Raw genomic sequence first — 23,658 nt, 5'->3', positions numbered from 1 at the left:
GACCCTGAGTAAAGGAAGAGGTTAAGATGACTTAATGGTATGAACTCTTACCAGGAGCATTATTAAGTGTGATAATTTGTATTAATTAGAGAGTGGTTGAATAGCCAAAGCAATCTTAATAAAGAAGAACAAAGCTGGAGGTATCATGCGCCCTGTGTTTAAACTGTATTAGAAGGCTGTGGTGATCCAAACAGTATGGTATTAGCATACAAATAGAAACATAGATAAATGAAACAGAATAGAGCACATAGAATTAAACCGATGACCCTATGGTCCATTAATTCATGAAAGAGAAGGCAAGAATATACATTGGGGAAAGGACATCTCTTCTCTAAATAGTGTTGGGAAAACTGGACAGCCACATGCAAAAGAATGAAACTGGACCACTGTCTTACACCATATGCAAAAATGAACTGAAAATGAATTAGTCTTGAATGTAAGACCTGAAATCATACAACTCCCTAGAAGAAAACACAGGCAGTAAATTCCTCGACATTGATCTTGGCGTTGATTTTTTTTTGGATCTGACACCAAAAGCAAAGTCAACAAAAGCAAACATAGAGAAGTCATAGTACTTGAAACTAAAATGTTTCTGTACAGCAAAGGAAACCGAGAGGCCAGTGGTTTGGTCAAGGTTACCCCCGTAGTGCTTTAACCACTGTTACACAATGCTAACAATTCATTCAGAATCTTGATACTGATTTGGGGATATTTTTGTAAACATCAAGAACTTCTAATGTATAGAAAATGATTTAGAGTGTGAGCTACTTACATAGAAGGATCAGGGAAGTGCCAGTGGCAGTGAGAGGAGGATGTGCCCATTCCAGTGGTAAGAGATGGATTTGGAAGGCTACTTTTATGTTTGTTCTGTTTCTGTTTAATTCTGCAATCGTAAAACATGTGCTTTTATAAAACAAACATGTCTCTTTTTTTTTCTAGTTACTCTCTTCACATGGTTTTAACTACCATCTTATGCTAATGTCTACGTCTCCAGCCTGAACATCTTTCCTGAAGTCTAGACTCATATCTAATTGCTTACTCAACTTTACCACTTGAATGTCCAACAAATACTTCAACTCCAAATAACTAAACTGGAACTAACGATCTTTCCTGCTCTATCTACAGTTACCCCAAATGATTGATTCTTCATTGGATCAGGCAAAAAATATTGGAGCCATACAGTACTTACTTCTCTCAAAATCCACATCAACACTATCAACACATTCTCTTGGCTCTGCTTCAAAAATGTATACAGAATTCAGTGACTTTGAACCACCTCCATTGTGACTGCCCTGGTCCAAGCCACCGTTTCTTGCTTGATTGAGAAAGCCTCTTACAGTCATTCTCTTTACTTCCTCTCTCATCTGCTTCTCCATATAGGTTATTGTCATTGTAGCAGCCAGAGTAATGTTAGAATTTAAGTCAAATTGTATCACTCCTCTGCTCAAAACCCTCCAGCGAATGTATCTCCCATTCTGTTACACATAAACTTAAGTCCTGCGGTGCCTGCTATTATGCATATGTCTCTTCTCTGCATTCTAAGCTTTAGCCAAATTGGCCTTACTGCAGTTTCTCCAGCGCATATCACCTTATTGCATTTCCTCTGTTTCCTCAGCCTAGAGTGCTCTTCTCTTAGTAATCTGTCTGCCTGTTTCCTCACCTCCTTCGATCTTTACCCAGATCTCCTCTTGTCAGTGAGAGAGTACCTCCTTTAAACACCACAGCCTTTTCCCTTCTCCCATTGTCCAGGTCCCATATCCTTACTTTGCTGTGTTTTCTCCGGATCATGACACTTAACATCTTACAGCTAACCCTCTTTGTCTCTCTCTAAATATACACACATGCATAAATACGCACACACGTTTTTTAAAGGTTTGTTCCTTGTCCCTTTCTCCTTACTTCACAAGGGCGGAGCCTTCGTCTTTATTGTTTACTGATATATTCCAGTTGCTAAGACTTAGAACATGGTAGACACATATTTCTAGAAAGACTGACATCTGGCAAGCGTTGGAGATAGGTGTGGTTACACTGAAAATGAATAAAACTTGGTTTTTGCCCTGGTGTTTTGGTTAAAGGTCTCCTTTCTGCATATCTGACCAGTGATACAATAGAAGTTCTCAAAAGGTCTGCGCATCAGTTGTGTGGCGTTAGCTACTTGAGCTGCATTGATGTTCCTTAGATCTGTTGAATTAAGCTTGTGTTTAACTTGAATATTCAGAGATATGGCTTATTTAATTGTTCTACTATTAATACATATAATAGAGCACTTAAAAAAACAGCTTAATACAGTAATTACAATCACAAGTGCTCTTAGATTTTAAAATGCAGTAAAAGTTGTCTTAAAGTTTTAAATTAGCATGGTCAATCATAAAATAAGGATTGGCCTTTTAGAAAACTGATGACAATGGCCAGGAAGCAAGATCTCAAATGCTTTTTTCTCTTCTTTTGTTTTTTATACTTGACAGCTAAGACACTTTTGTAGTAAAATAGAAAGGAGGACAGAAAGAGGCTTTATAACACTTGTGTATCCTTTATGTGCTGGAGATACATTCTTGAGTATGGTCTCCATCTTAACGGAGCTTGTATTCTGTTGGGGGTCACATTCTGGTAGGAGAGCCTATAAAGCATTATGATATAGTTGAATTTAAAAGAAAATGAGAAGTAAGGGTGATTTTTGAGTTTCTTGTTGGTGTGATCCATGGGAAGGCAATTCCAGAGATAAGAAGATAGGAAGGAGAGGCTGAGTTTGTTCTGAGTTGTTGGTTGGGAAGATGGTGGAATAAGAATGAAAAGGAAGGGATTAGGTTTTGGAATTTTGAGTTTCAGGCCTGAAGGAATTAAAGCAGCGGGTTCAGTAGGCAGTTGGAAACAATGAGAGTGAAGTTAAAATGGTGGCTGGAGAGATGGATTAGATAATCCCTAATTTGTAGAATTGAGTTGAGGCTTTAGAGCTCCATTAGTTCTCTCAGGTGAAAAGGTAACCAAAGATTGGATGGTGGAGAAAACCTCCAGTATTTAAGGCTTCTGTGAAGAGGAGCAATTGTCACAGAATTAAGAAACCAATTAGATAGTTACAGCCTGATAAAGCCAAAAGAGATTATTTTCAAGGAGTTTGTAAGCAGATAAACTATGGTTTGTGTCACAAGTAGATCCTATTTTTGGATCAAATAAGATGAGGACTGAGAAAAAGCTAGCTAATTCAGTTCCGCAATTTGGAAAAGCATTGGTGATTGTGAGTCAGACACCCCAAAAGTATTTGGAAACAGGCTTATCCAGAATTAAAATAGAAGTCAACAGATACTGAATAAAAACTGTCTGTAAATATAACTGACTCTAATAAATGGCCTTTAATAAAATTAAGGAGACTTGGGGAACGCTACAATGGCACTTGGATATATTCTCTGCACTCAAAGATACTTTGATTACCTGAAGAAAGAATGTGGATTCTTAAAAGTGAAGACACAGAGGATAAGCATTTTCTGTATTTAACCAGCACTTGGTCAGAATAAGAGGTGTTGGTATTACTAGAGCACTGTGTATTCTCTTGTGAGGTAAGAAAGGGTTTTTAGGCTCTTGTATCACTTAAATGGCTGTTAGACGATTCTTGAGGTTCTTTAGCAATACAATCTGTGATTTCTAATTATCTTTTTTCTATGCCATGTGGGAAAATTTGGGGTGTTAAATACAGAAATGAAGAAAAGACACAGGAATCTTAAATACATATTACTAAGTGAAAGAAGCCAGACTAAAAAGGCTCCATACTGTTTGATTCCAGTTATATGACATTCTGGAAAAGGCAAAACTATGGAGATGGTAAAAGGACTAGTAGTCACTAGGGGTGAGGGAGGGACTAATAGGTGAAGTGGAGGGGATTTTTAGGGCAGTGCAAGTATATTGTAATGGTGGATACGTTATACATTTGTCAAAACCCTGATGTAAACTGAGGACTTTGAGTGATGATGATGTGTCCGTGTAGGTTCACTGATTGTAACAAAACAATTTTTACTACTCTGGTGCGGGATGTTGATAGTGGAAGAGGTACTGTGCTGAATCAATATGGGGCAGGGAAAGTATGGGAACTTGCTGTACTTTTTGCTGGGTGTTGGCTATGAACTTAAACTGCTCTTAAATAATAAAATCTATTTTAAAAAAAGAACTGAAGATTTATATCTCAGTTATTCACCTATTATGTACTTTCACACTTTAAAAATATATTTCTTTCTATCCTAGACCTGAAAAGCTGTTCAAAGGAGTTAGAAATCTTCTGAAATGAGTTAGACTTTGTACATTTTGTAATATTAAAACAAATTATGGATAAAAGGAAGAGAAGAAAACTAAGGTCAAATGTTTTGAAATTCCAGTTTATTTTCAGTTAATTAAAATTTTAAAACATTCAAAAAACTGAACAAATAAAATGTTTCCTAAAACAGAGCCATCGATATATAGGACATTTCTTTGATTTGTTACTGGGCATTTTGACAGTCTTTATAACATCCGACACAAGGGCCAATCATTCAGCAAAATTAAGTGTCTTATCTTTCCCACAAGACAGCAAGTGACAAGATTTTCATTGTCCTTCTCATGAGTTTATAATCCAGAAGTCATTGAACAGCTTAAGCTGTCACTTCTCCAGCCCATCAGTCTAAATTAAGTCTCTTCTGTTACTCGTCTTAGTAACACTATTTTCTTTTTCCAAATGGAGGTTATTGTAATTATTTCCAATTACAGTTCATATAGATGATTTGGGCATTCAGCCTGTTTAATTTCTCTACCTATTTTAGACTGTGAGAAAGGAAACATAATAGTTTTCCATACACTTGTTTCTTCAAGTCAATGCAGTGCATGGTTAACATTCAGTAAAGACTTGAGTGAGTGAGTGAATGAATGAATGAATGAATTCTTCGAATGATCACTGTCTTTAGTGTTTTCTAGAAGTGCAGGATGCTGTCAAGTAAGCAAAGCACACTTGGTCTAGTGTGAAGATAAGGGCCTGAAAATGAATAGGAAGGTGCTGTTGATGTTCAATATACAATTCTCATAAGAGGGCAAGTAGGACAAACATAGAAAATAGGCCTGTAATTTAGGAATGTGGAAATTATTCATAACCTTAATGAGGTGAAACTTGGTGGTAGAGTGAAGGAATTCAATTCAGATTAGAGTCGATCCTGAGACGTATTAGTCAGAAGATACAGCAAGCAGCTTTTTCCAGAAAAGTAGATCCAAACACTGCCAGCTTATTTATGTTTGTTTATTTTTAGAAAAGTAGATAAACTACAAAGAGAGGAATCTGTTTTTAAATATTTTTCACTACTACACCAAAAGGAAATGTATGTGAACACTTTATAAGTACTGTAGTAGAGGCTTCTGGGAGGACCTCACTTATCTTGGAGTTGCTGCCACTTTTATCTTTTAGATTGAAATGTTGAATGAATAAAAAAGGATGAGAAATGGGTGCTTTGGTTTGATTAACACCTTCCATCTAAATTATCAGTCCTGATTTCTCAAGAAATTAGAGCACTGAGAAATCACAGTAGGTTGTTCACAGATCACCAGAAACCCTGGCTTCCTGTTTTCCATGTGCTTTTATAAAGTGTTTCTTAATTTCTCTGAGTTTTGTATCTTAATTTCTTTTTTTTTAACTTTCAGGTGTTGGTAAATCATGCTTATTGCTACAGTTTACAGACAAGAGGTTTCAGCCAGTGCATGACCTTACTATTGGTAAGTTTTATAAAAGAGATGGGAAGCAATCAAAAGTTTTGGGTAGTAGAAATGGAATGTGCCTAGAGGAGTCCAGTCTATTAGTAATAAGTCAGAAAAATCAGTGAAACTTGATTTGATGCTGTACAGAGGTCAATCTCCATCACTTTTTTAAAATATAAGTATAGTAAAATATTGTGAACTTTGTAAAAGTGATTGGAATGCAGCAAGACATTAATATTTTTTATTATATTTGATGATGAAACAAAGGAGAGTCATTATAGCACAGGGGCAAAAGCAAAGACTCCAGACCACTTGCCAGAGTTCAAATTAAGGCTCTCCCATTAACTAGCTGGGCAAGCCACTTTACCAGTCCATCAGTGTCTTTACTTGTAAAATGAGAATAATAGTAGTATCAATTTCATAAAGTTATTGTGAGCAGTAAATGAGTTAACAAATATGACGCATTGAAACAGTGCCTGGCAACATGGTACATGCTCTAAGCTTACCTATAATCAAGAAATACTACCATCAAGCATTTTTTAGTTTCCTCAGTTATGAAGAATAAATGAGACAGTTACTGGTAAGGAGTTGTCAACAAATACTAGCTATTATTATTAGTGATATTACTCATTAATGTGCAGAAGTATAAAATTAAAATGTGAAAATCTAAAAACTTGAAATAAGCACACTGTTTCAGGGTCTGTATTTGTTTTAAAAAGTTATATTTATACCCTGAAAGCTAAAGAGTCTGGCTGGAGCCCTGGCCGGTGGCTCCATAGGTTTGAGCGTTGTCCCATACACCAAAATGTTGTATGTTCAATCCCTGGTCGGGGCACATACATAGATTGCAGGTTCCATCCCCATTCGTGGCCGTGGCAAGTACAGGAGGCAACTGATTGATGTTTCTCTCACATCAGTGTTTCTCTCATTTCCTCTCCCTCCCTCCCTCCTGTCTGTGTCTCTAAAATCAATTAAAAAAAACATATCCTTGGGTAAGGATCTAAAAAAAAAAAAAAATCTAGCTAGAGTGTTGTTCTTGGCTATAGCCCATTAACAAGTTGAAATTAGTCAACTGTGAAAAAATAAAGTATTTGGTAAATTAGTTAGACTTTCCAACTGATAGTTTGATGTATCTTTTCAGGCCGTGACTGCTTATTTTCTGTATGTATTAATTAACTATTACAAGCAAGTCGATTCTCATGTTTTGTGTATTTTTTTTAAATGATAGACACATAATCTCTTTTACCTAGGTGGGTACAGGATAGTTAAGAGTCAACAATTAACATGATAACAGTAACAATGAGGGGATTCTTTAAAAGATTTTATTCATTTATTTTCAGAGAGAGGGAGAGAAACATTGATGTGTGAGAGAAATATTAATAGGTTACCTCTGGCATCCCCTCAGCTGGGGCCCTGGCCCACCACCCAGGCATGTGCCATGACAGGGAATCGAACCAGCAGCCTCTCAGTTTGCAGGCAGGTGCACTCAATCCACCGAGCCATACTATCCAGGACTCTTGTGTATTTTTAAAATACCAAATCAAAGATAGAGTTTATGAATCAAATTACTTTATCAGTTAATAGTTTTCAGCCAACCCACATGTACTTTGTGGACATAGTGAAATCTTTCCTTAGTAGTAGCATCTGTCAATAAAAATATCCAAGTTCCATTTTTTTCCATTTTTATTTTGATAGTTTTAAGTATATACAATAATGATAGATAAAACAGTATTCCTATTTCTGGTCCTCATGACATAGTTTATCTTTGGTAAGCTCGTTTCTGTGTATAATCTGCTCTTTGTTCAATAAGTCTGAGCCTTGGTAGCCATCTCTTAGCCATGGCTCAGTCCTGGGACAATTAGCCAAACAGTTGGTTTTAGTATAGGACACTAAACAAAAGTGGCTTCCTTTTCCTTGAAGCTTTTATTTAAATTTCTGAATTGTTATGACACACCTGATGGACATGATGGGCCTGAGCCTGCTGTCAGAAATTGGCACAGGCTATACTTGTGAAGAAGAGATAAGGGAGTAGACCAAAAGCGTTGTTTGGAAAACTAACTCATGTAACTGTACCATCTGACTCCCTGTGGGTTTGCTGATGGGAGGCACCAGAGATGGAAGGCTAAAAGCAGAGAAGCCAAGGCTCTTCTCTGTCTGCATGGGTTAGCTGTATGTCCTCCATGGCTCTAGCCCAAGCCCATTCCTACCAAGCCCACTGATGGCCTGGCTTCTAAGCTCTGGCAACCCTGATTTTCTATCTTTGTCTCCCCAGCCTGGGGATGGTAGTAGCTTCCTGATGTTGCTAATCTCTGAATTGTTTTTTCATCTCTTTGGGCTTCTCAGCTCTTCCTGTACTATAATCAGCACCCTACATTCAGTTCTCTCTTTTAAATACAATACGTAAGTATGGTTTCTGTTTTTCTAGTTCACCCTGGCTGCTATACCTTATGACACCCATTATGTATTTTTCTGACATAAAAACAATTTAGCAGGTCATTAGCACTTATTTTTAAAAGAATTTTGGAATGGTTGCTAAAATAGACATAAGGCAGTATCTTGATTCTGCTGCTTACTTGTCTTCGCCTGATGAATAGAGAAAGGTGAAAAGTTGAGGTTGGGTCATGACCAAGAAGTATTAAATGATAGAAAAGAGGAAATAAGAGACCATAAAGTGAGGAAATACTGTGAGATATTCCTTAGCCTTTGACTACCATCTCAGTGAGAATTGTTATGATATGAATCAAAGAAGCAGTTTATAAATAAATAGCTTCCTGGATACAATTACATTGATGGTCCAGACTAGAGCCGCTTGCTGCTCAAAAGCTGTTTAAGGGCTGTTGCACTGGACCAGCAGTATCGGTATTATGTGGGAGCTCGTTAAAGAATCCACTGTGGCCCCGGCCTGGTAGCTCAGTTGGTTGGAGTATGCCACACCTTTTCTATCTTCACTGTCAGATCATAACCTTGGTTACTATTTCACTCATTAAATAGAGGCAAGTAGAAGAATATTTTCACAGGTTTCTGCCACCACATAGACCCACCCACCTGCGCCTATGAACTCTTCCCTTCTCCTTGCTACCGTGGATGAACTAGCAAGGCCTACTCAAGAACACTCTTCAGCAGTGTTTCTTCCAGCAGTGTCATTAATTTTTTCCTGTTTTGATAGGGTTTTTTTTTTCTTTTCCCCAGTTTTCAATCCTTTCCTTTTAGCAAAAGTCCTCAGAAAGAACTGACCACATTTTCTATCTCTAATTCTTTTTCACTTATTCTCAAACCCACTCCAACTAGGGCTCTTTCCTCCATATACACATATTCAGCTGCTTATCTAACATCTCCTCTTTTGGATATCTAATAGGCATCTCAAACTTAACGTATCCCAAATAGTTCCTGATTTTTTTCCTCCCAGGTCATCGTGAGTGTACGTGTACATACATTCTCGTCTAGATTTCTTTTCTCCTTAAGTTTTTTTTTTTTTTCTTTTTGAGAGGACATTTATGAAAGCTAGGGTCAGTGAAACAAAAGAAGGGCTTAGGATAGAAGAAGCAACAGGAGAGAGCCTAGGCAGGGCTGCTGTGACTCTAGAAACGTTATAGGAAAGAAGTGAGCCACGCAGGGCAGTGTGGACTCGCTGAGAAGCGAAAGTCACAGTGACAGAAGTGAACCAAGGCAAGGCTGCTGTCAGCTCCGTGAAAAGTCAGAGAAAAGAGGGTCTTGGGGACAGGTTCAGGGGGTAAGTAAGCCCCAGACAAAGCTGCTGCTGCCCATTGCCCCCCTGGTTGCAAGTCTCACGGGGAACCTTAGAGTTTAGGAGATGCATGACTGAGAAGGAAGAAAAACATGGGCGTGCTCCGGAAACAGCCCATCTTCCCGAAACTTTCTGTACAAGTAAGTATAAGTGAACATTGTCTCCCACCAGTATAAAGTCCATGACAGCAGAGTTACCTGTTTTGTTCATGGCTGTATCTGCAGCACCTGGTATGTAAAAGGACTCTGAATATTTGCTAAGTTAATTGCTCCAAGGGATTGGGGAGCTTCTTAAAGCAACATTTAACATTACAGTGCTTAATGCATGCATTTTTTTGATGTTACTCAACTGTGTGGCTTACAAATAATTCTAGTTACAGACCACTAATTCCCACGACATTTATTTCACTAGCTGCTAATAGCAGTTTGACAAGCACTGGTCTAGAGGATGGGCCATGTGTGTGTTAATTCCACCTTCCTACTTATCTCCCCCACTTCCTTAAAGCAGTCAGCCTATAAGAAATAACTGCTGGAAGTGAAAGTATACTTTGGGGGACAAGGTGGTAGAATTGAAGCATCATTTCTGTTAGGCACCCCACAGTGTATCAGCTAAAAAGACACCTCATTGTCTTTGTTGTGACACAAAGACACAGTCATTGTTGTGACTAGTGTGTTTCAATGGGTTTGGGTATCATCCCATAAACCGATTCCTGGTCAGGGCTCATGCCTGGGTTACCTGCCAGGTCCCCAGTTGGGGGCACGTGGGAGGCAACCAATCCATGTTTCTCTCCCTCTCTTTCTCCCTCTCTCTAAAAATAAATAAATAAAATCTTTATCTTAAAAAAGACACCTCCTTTATTTGGGGTTCAATTTTCTGGTAACTTCAGTTACCTACAATAATACTGCCAAGATCTAAGAATATAAGTTAACAGACCTATCTAATTTAAATCTCACAGAGTTTATGTACCTCAATTTTTAAATGTAAATGTATTTTCCTAACAGGGTTTATGATTACTATGAAAACATAATAAATACCCAAAGTTAAATTTCCTGTATAACTTGCCTTTGGCCTTCCAGCAGCCACTATAAAGAGTTTGTGTGTATCACCTTCTAGAGTTTTTAAATATATTCATGAAGATACTCACAAAGCTGTTCTAATTTGCACTTTTCCACTGATGTACTAAAGTACCTGTTTCTCCTCACCCCTGCCTCTACTGCACTTAATAATGTCTTTAATGTTTGAATTGGAGAGGGAAAATGGTTCATTTACTTTTCAGTTTCTTTTTTTTTTTTTTTTTAGTGCTTAGCATTTTTTAGTATTTTTACAAACCATTTTTATGTCTTCTCTTTGAATTACTTGTTTGTATCTTTGCACCTTGTACTACTGGTTTTCTTTCGTCAAATCCATTGATGTTTTTCTTTATGGCTTTCAAACCTTACTGAAGAAGACTCACCAGTGTAAAAACTGCAGGCATGTTCTCTTAAATATTCTTCTGATACTATAAATTTGCACTCCATCTGGTGTGTGATCGTGTAATAATGATTTTCTTTAATCCCTATATGACTGTGGTTTCACACCGTAAGTTATAAGCCAATCCCTTCTTTTTCCTGTTTAAGCAGTCACCTGTGTCATATGCTAAATTTCCATATGTAAGCAAGACTATTTGGAAACTCTAAATCTATCCCATTTATGTTCTTTTGCTATTTCATAAGGCAGGATTACACTGTGATGTTTATGGTGACTTGTAGTAATTAAGTAATGTGTGATTGGTATTTTTCCTCTTCTGAGTTTTCTTGATTATTCTGTGCATTTGTTCTTCCAAGAAAATTTTAGTCCCAGCTTGCTCAGTTGCGAAGTTTTCAGTGAGACTTTTAAAATTTGATAACAATTTTATTAACTTTGTAAGTTAATTTGGAGACAATTTATGTTTTTATTGTATTGAGATTGTCTGCTTATACACAATATCTGTTTTCATTTATTCCAGCTTTTTAAATGCTCTTCAGTAAAGTTACACAATTCTCTTCCTACAGACCTTTTGCTTTTTCTTAAGTTTGTTTTGGTATTTATCTATTTTGTTGCTATGGTAAATAGGATTTTTTAATCATGATTTTTGTTAAATTAATTATTTTTTATGTTCTAGGTAGATGGTTTGGTCTTACCTGGAAGTCACAATATTTTCTTAGCTGATATTTTTGTGCCTTTTTGTTTTGCTGTTATAATTTGTGGCCCAAATCTCTCTAGAATAATTTACAAATTGAGGGCATTGTAATCTTTTTTTCAGTGTAATTTGAATTCCTGTAGTGTTTTACCTTAAAGTGTGGTGTTTATTGTTTATTTTTCATAGAAAATTAAGGGAACTTTTTTAATATATGGTTTCCTCTTTGTTTCTGTAATTAGGAGAGTCTTCTTCCCTAAGTCTCAGTTTTGAACCTCTGCCATGTCTAGGTCCCAGGAACAACAGGTCCATATGTTCTCATGCTGGTCTAAGGAAGGCTCAGCCTGACTGCTTGTTTAATATAATACTCAGTTCTGCTCTCTGCTTTGGCAGCCCCACCTGGCTGGAAGGAGCCACATTCTGCCTCTGGACCTCCACAGTCACCTGGCTCTGAGAGGTGGCCCTTGCTCATAGGGACTATTATCATTTGTTACATGAGTGGTCGTTTAGAAATTTTGGTGCAAATAAGGAATAATAATAATAGCTGACACATGCTGAATTCTTACTGTGTGCCAGTCACTGTTTCATTTGTATGTGGTAATTATTTTAATCTTGAAAAATATCTCATGAGATGGGTATCATCAATACCACCCTATAGATATGAATATTAAGACACAGATGCAATTTTATGTTTTATATTTTTTAATCCTCACCCAAGGATATGTTTATTGATTGTAGGGAGAGAGGAAGGGGGGAAAGAAACATTGATGTGAGAGAAACATCAATTGGTTGTCTCCGGTATGTACCCCAACCAGGGTTCGAACCTGCAGCCTTTCAGTGTCCAACCAATTGAGCCACCCTGCCAGGGCAAGACTCAGAAACGATTTTAATAACTTGCCCAGGGCAACACAATTAGTCCATACTGATTGTCAGCTGTTCCAAAAATGGTTAATATGCAAGGATGCAAGTACTTGCTATGCAAGGACCATAATGATCTAGAGACTATCAGAAAATGTGTATTTACATTCTGAATATTTTGTTCTGGGAGGTTGGAAGTGAATAACATTTGGAGAAAAATAAGCATCACTGCCTGACAATCAATGTCAGGAAATGAGACCTTGCCTTTGGTTCCACAGTTTCTCTGGCAGCCAAACTGTCTGTTAATTGAAAATATATCTGGGAAGACAGCCTCAAGGGCATAGGATGGTTTATCCTATTTAAAAGAAGGTAAGGAAGCCTTTCTAAATAGAATTCTTGGGAATATGAATACTTAGGGAAAAAGATTTTAAAATTTTAACAATCCATTAGAAAAATACGGTTTTTTGGTTTTTTACTTGTTTCTAAAATTTCCAGGACACTTCAGGTTTTAGTATTTTCTTCTGTCACATAGCATAGAAAGGTAAAACCTGCCCTGTACCCAGGCTAAGAATGAGAAGGTAAATGGGAAGGAATTATGTTTCTGGAGCTGAAATTGAAACTATCTGTTGTTGTTTCACTTGACAGGAAAACAAATCAGATTTTTTTTCAGTAAACAACATTGCATGTCCATTTCCCCCCTTTGAGATGTATATTTTCCTTCCTACCATAGTTCTTTATCTCATTCCTGGATAATAATACTTTCAGCTAGGTTTTTGGTTTTTTTTATTCTCTATCCTAACCATATCAATAAATTAAAACATCAATTTTATTCTGACATTTCCCAGCTTTTACAATCCTGATTTCTATGTAACATTTCTTTAAAATTGGGTATCGTTTTAAAGGCAAAATCTTTGTTTATCCTTGGCTGGTGTGGCTCAGTGCATTGAGCGCCGGCCTGCAAGCCAAAGGGTCACTGGTTCGATTCCCAGTCAGGACCTGCCTGGGTTGCAGGCCAGGTCCCCTATAGGGGGTGTGTGAGAGGCAACTACACATTGATGTTTCTCACTCTTTCTTTCTCCCTCCCTTCCTCTCTCTCTAAAAATAAGTAAATAAAATCTTTTTTTTTTAACCATATACCACACATGGTAGCAAATACACACATATACCAAAATCCAATTATGACTAAGTTAAGCAGAAGGAAATAGATTAGGTTATCTGAAGTTTTATAAAGAACCCACAGGAGGGTGGAAACTTCAAAGTGTCTGAAGGCCCTGGAAACAGGAACCATAACAGCAGTCCCTTAGCAGAGGTGATCTTAGCTTTTCATCTGCTAGGATGGAATAGTTGCCAATCAATTTTAGTATCTTTGTTACTCCGCTCAAGATCAGTTCCAGAGGAGCATCTGCTTGCCCTTGCTTGCCCTGCCTGCCCACCCCTGGTTAACAGTCAAGGGTCTGTTTCTAATTTATAGTTGTTTTTTGTCAAATTTAACATTGTGCATTGGATTGAAGAAATTTTGAATTCCAAGGAGCAGTGCAGATTTTTTCATATTGTGGTTAAAACCCCATCCATGACAACAGGAGGAAGAATAGGATTTCTCTCTCCATTTGTGGCAAGAAGCAATTGATTCATGAAAGGCTTCCATTTTGTCAAATATCTTGCTGATCAGTAGCATTTTGTACTTTAGTACATTCCTTTTAAATACTGGGTATTTCATCCCTGGCTGGTGTGGCTCAGTTGGTTGGAGCATTGTGCTGTAGACTGAAAGGTCACAGGTTCTATTCCCAGTCAGGACACATAAGCAGGTTGTAGGTTCAGCCCCCGGTTGTGGTACGTATGAGAAGGCAACTGATCCATGTCTTTCTGACATCAATGTTTCTCCCTTCCTCTGTCTCTAAAAGCAATGAAAAAATGTCCTCAGGTGAGGATAAATAAATACTAAACATTTCTTTTTTTAAAAAAATAGATTTTATTTACTTACTTTTTTAGAGAAAGGGGGAGTCAGGGAGAAAAGAGGGAGAGAAACATCAATGTGAGTGAGAAGCGTAAATCTGTTGCCTGTCACTCGCAAGCCCCAGCGGGGACGGGCCCACAAACCAGGCATGTGCGCTGACCAGGAATCGAACCTGTGACCTTTCAGTTTGCCAGATTATGCTCAACCAACCGAGCCACACGGGTCAGAACAATACTGGATATTTCCAAGAGCATTTGTATCATACTTAGTCACAATTTTTTTCCCCTCAACTATTCTCATTTTATATCATTAATGGTAAATTGGTAGATGGTTGTTTTGTGTGCCCTCCCACATTGTGGTACACAATATATATAACTGTGTATACATATATATTAGTAAATGAGTATATATGTATATAAAGATAGGTAGGTAGATTTATAAGCACTGTAATGGTTTTTATATGGCATAATTTTAAGGTTTTACATTTTTATTCTAATACATCATGACCCCTGGGTCTCTTAGTCTGAGAAATATAACATTAGTTTCTTAGTATTGAGTATGCTTCTAAGATGAAATAATTATTAAAATGCAGAGTAAAAACTCCATCAAGTTATCATGGGAGGACAAATTACCTTTCTATTTCACCCCACTAATCACAGTCGGGGGAATTATAGATGTTGAAATAGAATTCTGACACTGGGCATTGTGCCCTTACCTGGGCAGCTAGAGGCTGTTTTTCTGCCAGGAAGACATCTGGGTTCTGGAAACCATGTGTGTCTTTCTTTCACCCCAACCGATCTAAATACGCATAGAACACACACCAAGCAGTAATGATTTGGTGTGATACTAGTGATAGACTTCTTTCAGAGTCTTCTTTACAGCGATTTGCTCTTCTGAAATTATCCCCCCTTTTTCTTCTACTTTTTTAAATTATTGAATAAGTACTTCCAAGAGAAACAATAAATGCAAGAGGAAAAGCCAAAGTATTTGCAGTAAACTTGTAACCATAAAGTTTCTATTCCCTTTGACCTGCAATTTGCCTAAAATCATAATCATACATTGAAAATATATACTGGAGAGTACATTTCAGTATGTGTTGGTGAACATATCTTAGTGAATTTGGGAATGACCTAAATTTGCAGCAATAGAGTACCAACTTGGTAATGTGTATGTGTGTGTGTGTGTGTGTGTGTAGACACATATACACACACGAATATTACTCAGCTCTTATATATACTAGTGGTATAGTTTTATATATTTATTATTGGCAAAAATATTTACCATGGAATAATGTTTATTGCATATTGTTGACTGAAAAACAAATTGCAAAACAGCATATATATGTTTCATTTGCATAAAATTGTATACTCATTTCTTTTTTTTTAAGATTTTATTAATTTTTTTAGAGAGGGGGAGGGAGGGAGAAAGAGAAGGAAAAAAACATCAATGTGTGGTTGCCTTTCACACGCCCTCTACTGGGGACCTGGCCTGCAACCCAGACATGTGTCCTACACTGGGAATCAAACCAGTGACCCTTTGATTTAAGGGCCAGCACTCAGTCCCTGGAGCCACACCAGCCAGGGCATGTATACTCATTTCTGTGTATTTATTCATGGAGTAGTGTCTGGAAATATGTTTTAAAAGGGGTTATCTCTAGTGGTCAGATTTGGAGATTTCTTTCCTTGTTGATAGCCCATACTGGGAACCAAGACAATGATGTTGAAATTTATCCCTTTTAGTGATTTTTATATTTTAATCATTTTTAAGAAATTTTAAGATTTGTTACCAATAATGATGGTTTTCGTGAATTTCATTCCTAGTTGTTTTTATGTGACTGAGCCTGTAGAGTATGAAGATCACATTTAGGTTTTTTGACTATACTAGCCTTGAATATTTTAGTGTTTTAATTATGCCCTTAGCTTATGTTTCTTTTCTTTTTTTATTGTTGTTCAAGTACAGTTGTCTCCATTTCCCCCTACCACTCCTCCCCACCCGACACATCCCCACCTCCCACCCTTGTTCCTACCCCACTTCGACTTTGTTCATGTGTCCTTCATATATGTTCCTTGATGACCCTTTCTCCCCAACCCCCGTTATTCTCTTCCCCTCCCCTCTGGTAGCTGTTAGTTTGTTCTTTATTTCAGTCTCTGTGGTTGTATTTTGCTTGCTTGTTTGTTTCGTTGATTAGGTTCCATTTATAGGGGAGATCATATGGTATTTGTCTTTCACCACCTGGCTTACTTTACTTAGCATAATGCTCTCCAGTTCCATCCATGCTGTTGCAAAGGGTAGGAGCTCCTTTCTTTCTGCTGCAAAGTATTCCATTATGTAAATGTATCACAGTTTTTTGATCCACTCATTTACTGATGGGCACTTAGGTTGCTTCCAACACTTGGCTATTGTAAATTGTGCTTCTATGAACATTGGGGCGCATAGGTTCTTTGGAATTGGTGTTTCAGGATTCTTGGGGTATAATCCCAGCAGTGGAATTGCTGGGTCATAAGGCAGTTCTATTTTTAGTTTTCTGAAGAAATTCCATATTGTTTTTTGCAGTGGCTGCACCAGTCTGCATTCCCACCAACAGTGCACTAGGGTTCCCTTTTCTCCTTAGCTTATGTTTTATTAGCACCTCTGCCTTAGCTGATATGTTTACTAAGGGTAGGAGCTGTATTTGTTCAAGTTTTATCATATATCATCTGATATAGTATGTCCTGGAATTAAACATCTTTTTTTTTAATCCTTAAATGTGAAATATATTTCCACTACATTGTGTAACAAATCATTTTCTCCTCTATTCAGGTGTAGAGTTTGGTGCACGAATGATAACTATTGATGGGAAACAAATAAAACTTCAGATATGGGATACGGTAAGTATAGCAAACATACATTGTGTGACTTCAGTAATTTTTCCATGTGATTTTTATGCCTGTTACAGTTTGTTAAACACTTAGCACCCCTATAGCCATGAGATGGAAAGTGGTTCCAGAGAAGATTAGTTTCTCTTGTGCTGTGTTTTCAACAGATGTACCCTGTCTATTAGATGTTGGTGAACATATCTGAGTGAATGCTCGGGCTGTGGTCTAAACGTAAATACTATAGAAACTATGTTTTTAAGAAGAACAAGCATCATGTCTGAAGTGTACATTTGAAGTAAAATATCTTAGAGTTTGATCGGACAGCTTATTAACTTGTTTCAAAAGTTTGATCTAGTCTCAACCACTTGAAGCCACCTTGCTTTTAGTCCTAATTCTATCACTTATGTTCACTGAGTGCCTGGCACATGCTATATAATTATTTTTTAACTTTTTATTGAATTTATTGCTGGCATTGGTTAATAAAGTTGTGTAAGTTCCGCCCTGCCTGGTGTAGCTCAGTGGGCTGGGTGTCATCCTGCACACCTAAAGGGTGCCAGTGCAGTTCTCCGTCAGGGCACATTCCTGGGCTGTAGGCCAGGCCCCCAGTTGGGGGCATGCAGTTGGCAACTGGTTGATGTTTCTCTCCCTCTCTGTCTCCCTCCCACCCCTCTCTTCAAAAATAAATAAATAAGATCTTTCTTTAAAAATTCTTTTAAAAGCATATAGGTTTCAAGTATACAGTTCTATAATATGTCATCAGTATATTGTATTGTGTTCACCACCCCAAAGTCAAGTCTCCTTCCATTACCATTTATCCTCCCTTTACCCACTTCTGCCTTCCTGCAACCCCCTTTTCACTCTGGTAATCACTATACTATTGTCTGTGTCTGAGGGATTTTTTTCTTTGCTTAATCCCTTCACCTTTTTCACCCAGCCCTCCCAACCTTTCCTCTCTGACAGCTCAGTCTGTTCTGTGTCTGTGAGTCTGTTTCTGTTATGTTAGATTATTTTGTTTATTAGATTCCACATATGAGTGAAATCATTTGGTACTTGTCTTTCTCCGACTGGCTTATTTTACTTAGCATAATACTATCCAGGTGCATCCATACTCTCACAAAAGGTAAGATTTCCTTCATTGTGGCTAAGTAGTATTCCATTGTGTAAATGTACCACAGCTTTTTTATCCACTCATCTACTGATGGGCACTTGGACGGCTTTCAAATCATGGCTATTGTAAATAATGCTTCAGTGAATGTTGGGGTGCATATATTCTTTCAGATTAGTGTTTTGGATTTCTTTGGATATATTCCCAGGAGTAGAATCACTGGGTCTTAAAGCAGTTTTATTTTTAATTGTTTGAGGTCGCTCCATACTGCTTCTCACACTGACTGCACCAATCTAACATTCCCAGCAACAGTGCATGAGGGTTTCCTTTTCTCCACATCCTCGCCAGCACTTGTTTGTTAATTTATTGAAGATGGCCATTCTGACTGGTGTGAGATGATGTTTCATTGTGGGTTTAATTTGCATTTATCTGATGATTAGTGACATTGATTATCTTTTCATATGTCTGTTGGCCATCTGTATGTCCTGTTTGGAGAAGTGTCTATTCAGGTCCTTTCCCATTTTTTAATTGAGTTGTTTGGGTTTTTTTAGTGTTGAGTTGCATTTTCTTTATAAATTTTGGATGTTAACCCCTTATCAGATGTATTATTGGCAAATATGTTCTCTCATTCAGTGGGTTGTCTTTTCATTTTGTTAATATTTTCCTTTGCTGTGTAAAAACTCTTTAGTTTGATGTAGTCCCATTTGTTTATTTTTTTTCTTTTGTTTCCCTTGCCTGAGGCTATGTATCAGGAAAAAGTATTACTACAAAAAATATCCAAGACTTTTACTGCCTGTGTTTTCTTCTAGGATTTTTATGGTTTCGAGTCTAACATTTAAATCTTTAATCCAGTTTGAGTTTATTTTCTGTATGGTGTAAGAAGGTGATCTCGTTTCCTTTTTTTGTCCCCCATGTACCTGTCCATCTACTCAACACCATTTATTGGATAGATTATCTACCCTACTGTATGTTTTTGCCTTCTTTTCAAATATTAATTTGACCATAAAGGTATGGGTTTATTTCTGGGCGCTCTGTTCTGTTCCATTGATGTACATGTCTGTTTTTATGCCCGTACCATGCTGTTTAATTACATATGGCCTTATAGTATAGTTTGATATCAGGTAGCGTTATTCCACCAACTTTGTTGTTCTTTCTCAGGTTGCTGTGACTATTCAGGGTCTTTTGTGGTTCCATATAATTTTTTTTGAATTTTTGTTCTAGTTCTGTGAAATATGTCATTGGAGTCTTGATAGGAATTGTGCTGAATGTATAGATTGCTTTGGGTGGTATGGACATTTTAATGATGCCGAATCTTCCCATCCATGAACATGCACATACTTCCACTTATTTGTATCTTCAGTTTCTTTCTTCATTGTCTTATACTTTTTCAAGCATAGGTCTTTTACTGCCGTGGTTAAATTTATTCCTAGGTGTTTTTTATGCATTTGTAAATGGGATTGTTTTCTTTGTTTCCTTTTGCAATAGTTGACTATTGGTGTATAAAAATGCAACTGATTTCTGGGTATTTATTTTGTATCCTGCTACTTAACCGAATTCATTTATCAGCTCTAGTAGTTTTTTGGTGGGATCTTTAGGGTTTTCTATATACAGTATCATGTCATCTGCCATGCTGTATAATTTTTAATGGCAATCTCTCAACCACAGAACATAAATTGAGTGACTTTTCTATATTCTCCCATTTTAGATGCATAAAAGAGAAGTTACTTTGTTACATACAATGGATGTCTTAAGGTAGCAGTCCTCAAATTTTTTTGTCTCAGAATCCCTTTATACTGTTAAAAATTAGGAGGACACCAAAGAACCTTTACTAACGTGGCTTATAACTATCAATATTTACCATTACAACCTAAAATGTGAAACTTATTAAATATTCAGTTATTAATTCATTTTAGAAATAACTATAATAATCTTATTATATATTGGGATAAACAATGCAATTTTTATGGAAATTAACTATGTTTTTCAACCCTCGCAATAAAACTTATACTTTTCTAGTGAGAAGTGTTTCATTTTGTTACATTTTGAAAAATCTCTTTACTGACTTTTTTTCATACATGTTTCTGCATTGAGTCTTCTTATGTGTGTTGTTTAGTTGAAGTATATGAATAAAATACAACTTCATACAAATAAATTGTTAGGAAATGGAGGACCTCGTGGACCCTTAAAAATTCTCAGGGACGTCCAAGAATCTTAGGATCACACTTTGAGAAAACTGCTTTGGGGCAATTAGGACTTAATCCTTTTGTTTTTTGTTTTAAATGAACTATTTCTTTTTTTTAATATGTTATTTTATTTATATTTTTGGAGAGAGGGAAAGGAAGGAAGAAGGAGAGGGAGAAAAATGTCAATGTGTGGTTGCCTTTCGCACAGCCCCCACTGGGGACCTGGCCTGTGACCCAGGCGTGTGCCCTGACTGGGAATTGAACTGGCAACCCTTTGGTTCCCAGGCTGCCACTCAGTCCAGTCAGCCATACCAGCCAGGGCAGGACTTAATTCTTCATGGAACCCCAGTTGATAAAAAACAAAAGTTCTCTTACTATGAATGACAAAGCATATTATGTAAGCTAGTAAATGAAATGTAAAATATGGGGAGTTTTATCATATTTTTCTTTTTTTCTCTTGTTACTCAGTTTTAGTTTCTCACCTGTCACCTACAATAGCTAATGAAGGAAGGAACCTTGGAGAATATTGTCTCACAGACTGGATTCCCAAGAAAAGCGAATGAGTTGCTGAGGGTCATTATGAGACCTAGCTTTCCTAATGCTTCCTGTGTGTCTCGCCATCGTCCCTGAAATGGAAAACACTAAATCTCTGCCTTGCTTTGTCCCAAAGCGATACATTGGACTCTGGGTTTTTATGCTTCTTATCACCCCTTTCTCAGTGAAGGTTTATGCTTTCACTGTTTTTTAGGGATTTCCTCCCTGAACCTGTAACATACCATAACTTTTTTATTCATATTCTCTCAGGTAACATGATTTCAAAATTGCACCGTGGAGAGAAAAAAAATATGCAAAGTCCCTCCTTTTCCTAGAGATTTAAAAATTAATGATCTTTGGTCAAAAAGAAGTGTTTTATACTTCTACATTAAAAGGGGTTCTTTTTTTGAAAACGGATTATTTCACCTAAACTAGGTTGAACTAATAAACTTAATGTAACACATATCTTTCAGTGTAGTGTAGTGTGAACCAAACTACTTGATATTCTTTAATACATGTTTTCACACCTTATATTTTGCATATTTACTTTGCTTGAAGTACTTTTTTCTCTTTTCCACTTAAGACCAGCTCAGATGTCAACTCTTATGGAGCCTTTCGGATCTCCATGGGATAGCAGATTCTCCTGTAGTGTTTTACGAATATTTCTGTTGCAGTGCTCATCCTGTTCTGGTCATAGTTTTTTGTTCAAGTATCTAACCTCAGAATAAGCATCATGAAGAAAAGTTATCTTATTCAACTTTGTATCTTGTATTCTTGGTTTAAGGACTTATACAGTGTTTGGTAAATTTTATTGAATGATGGAATAAAGCACCTCATTCTGTCTAAGCAGATTGTAGGAGTTTTCGATGTGTTCAAGAGGTAGCATCTACTAAAATACATAGTTTCAAAGGCAAGATTGATACAGTAATGAAAATTATGTAATGTTTTAGGCACAAACTGCCTCATTGGTTTATTCTAGTTTGTTCAGTTTTTCTTCTCTCCTTAAGACGTTCCCTTAAATAATTGCCCTCCCTTCCCTGGGCTTTTTGAAACTTGAATAAGTCATTCATTTCCCAGTTATTTCTTTGGTAGGTTAACTAGCCATCCCTTCTTTTGATAGAAACCTTTCCTTTTTCTTAGCATAGGAATAAATTGTTTTATATTGCAGTGATCTTTCAAAAGAAATTATAATATGCTGGACAGTGTGCAAAGGAAGAAGAAAAAGAACTCCTGATCACACTTCCTCTAGAAGAGGTGATTTTCTTTCCTGCGTGTCTAAAAGGAAGAGACTGTGATGCCTTCGAAGACGTCATGACCCTCTGCCCCTGAAAGAATGCGATGGCTTCCACATGGTGGTTGCTAGGACCCAGTGACCCATTCGAGAATTTAAGGAATGGTCAAAAACATCTGTTAACTTACTACTTTTGAAAGTTTCTTGTTTTTTGATTTTTTTTGAGGCTCTCCGCCTGATAGGCTTTCCTCTCATTGTCACTGGTTTTCTTTCACACCTGATTTCCAGCACTCTTTGATATACGTTGCGTGGCACACAGTACGGTTGATTCTGAACTCGGTCTATGTCTGAGTGAAAGTTTTCCGTATGGTCGTTTCGTAGTGGGGCCACACACTGGATAGCAGGTTACATTTTCAGCAAGGATTGTGTCTGTTCCTGGCCCAAGACATTTGTAAAACTATTCTAGAGTCCTTTAGGGGGAATTTTGCCAGTGTTATGGTTAATTTAATTAGCCTTAAAGAAATGATTCTTTCCCCCAGTAACTAAGTCTCTCAATATCTTATTATATTTGTCTCTATCCATTCCCATTGACAAAACTAAAAATAAGGAGTTTTCCGTGAAAATATCCACATCCACAATCTTTGCTTTCTTTTGAAAATAGTAAGTCTAGCTACCAGCAGATACCCCCTGGAGGCCTTGCTGGAAGAAGTGATAACAGTATTTCAGTGCCTCCCTTAAAGCGCTTTCCCTTGGCCCTGTGTCACTTTTTGTCTTTTATCAGAAGTCAAATATGTGATATTCTTTTTCTCTCACAGTAAGTCAGTGAAGAAACATAAGCTGCACCCAGTCCCTATTCATTAACTGATGGCAGAAGGGCATAAGAAGTCCATTCTCACTCTGAGACCCTCATCTAGCCTTTACCCACTTCCTTTTTCTATTCTTTCTTGTTTTGCTTTTTGTCACTTTTTCAGTCACCTTCCTAGCATATCCAAATAAATCCCATTCTCCCCCAGAATTTGTAATGTGGATGTTTTAAGTCCATCTATCTGCTCAATTTCCCTAGAAATATTTTTATTTTAGATTTATAACTATTTTGAGAATCAAGTAAGACTTAGTGAAACTATAAAAAATCATCTGAAATATAGATGTTAAACAAGTATCTTTTTAGCAAATCACAGGCATTTTTTTCCTCAGCCCTTTATAAAATGTCAGTTTATGCCCAACTCCTCACCCCGAAAAGTGAACATTTTTATGCATTAGTGTAGCAGTAAGGATGGATGGCTAGACTTCAGTGGGGCTAGGTAAAGGGCCTGGGGCCAAGCACTGGGAACCAGCCCT

General features: G+C 37.2%; 1 protein-coding gene across 1 annotated transcript in view; it reads left to right on the top strand.

Annotated features, from left to right (window-relative positions):
- RAB2A (RAB2A, member RAS oncogene family) overlaps positions 1-23,658 on the top strand; it is an 85,171-nt gene that overhangs the window by 26,306 nt on the left and 35,207 nt on the right. The window contains exons 2-3 of the mRNA XM_053929376.2: positions 5,647-5,718; positions 17,212-17,279. Of these exons, the coding sequence (XP_053785351.1) occupies positions 5,647-5,718; positions 17,212-17,279 (140 nt within the window). The remainder of the gene's footprint in view (positions 1-5,646; positions 5,719-17,211; positions 17,280-23,658) is intronic.

Source organism: Desmodus rotundus, chromosome 8 (genome assembly GCF_022682495.2).
Source record: "Desmodus rotundus isolate HL8 chromosome 8, HLdesRot8A.1, whole genome shotgun sequence".
In the NCBI taxonomy this organism is placed as follows: Eukaryota; Metazoa; Chordata; class Mammalia; order Chiroptera; family Phyllostomidae; genus Desmodus; species Desmodus rotundus.
The sequence above is the reverse complement of the archived record's forward strand: the minus strand, read 5'-3'. Positions and strand labels throughout refer to the sequence as shown.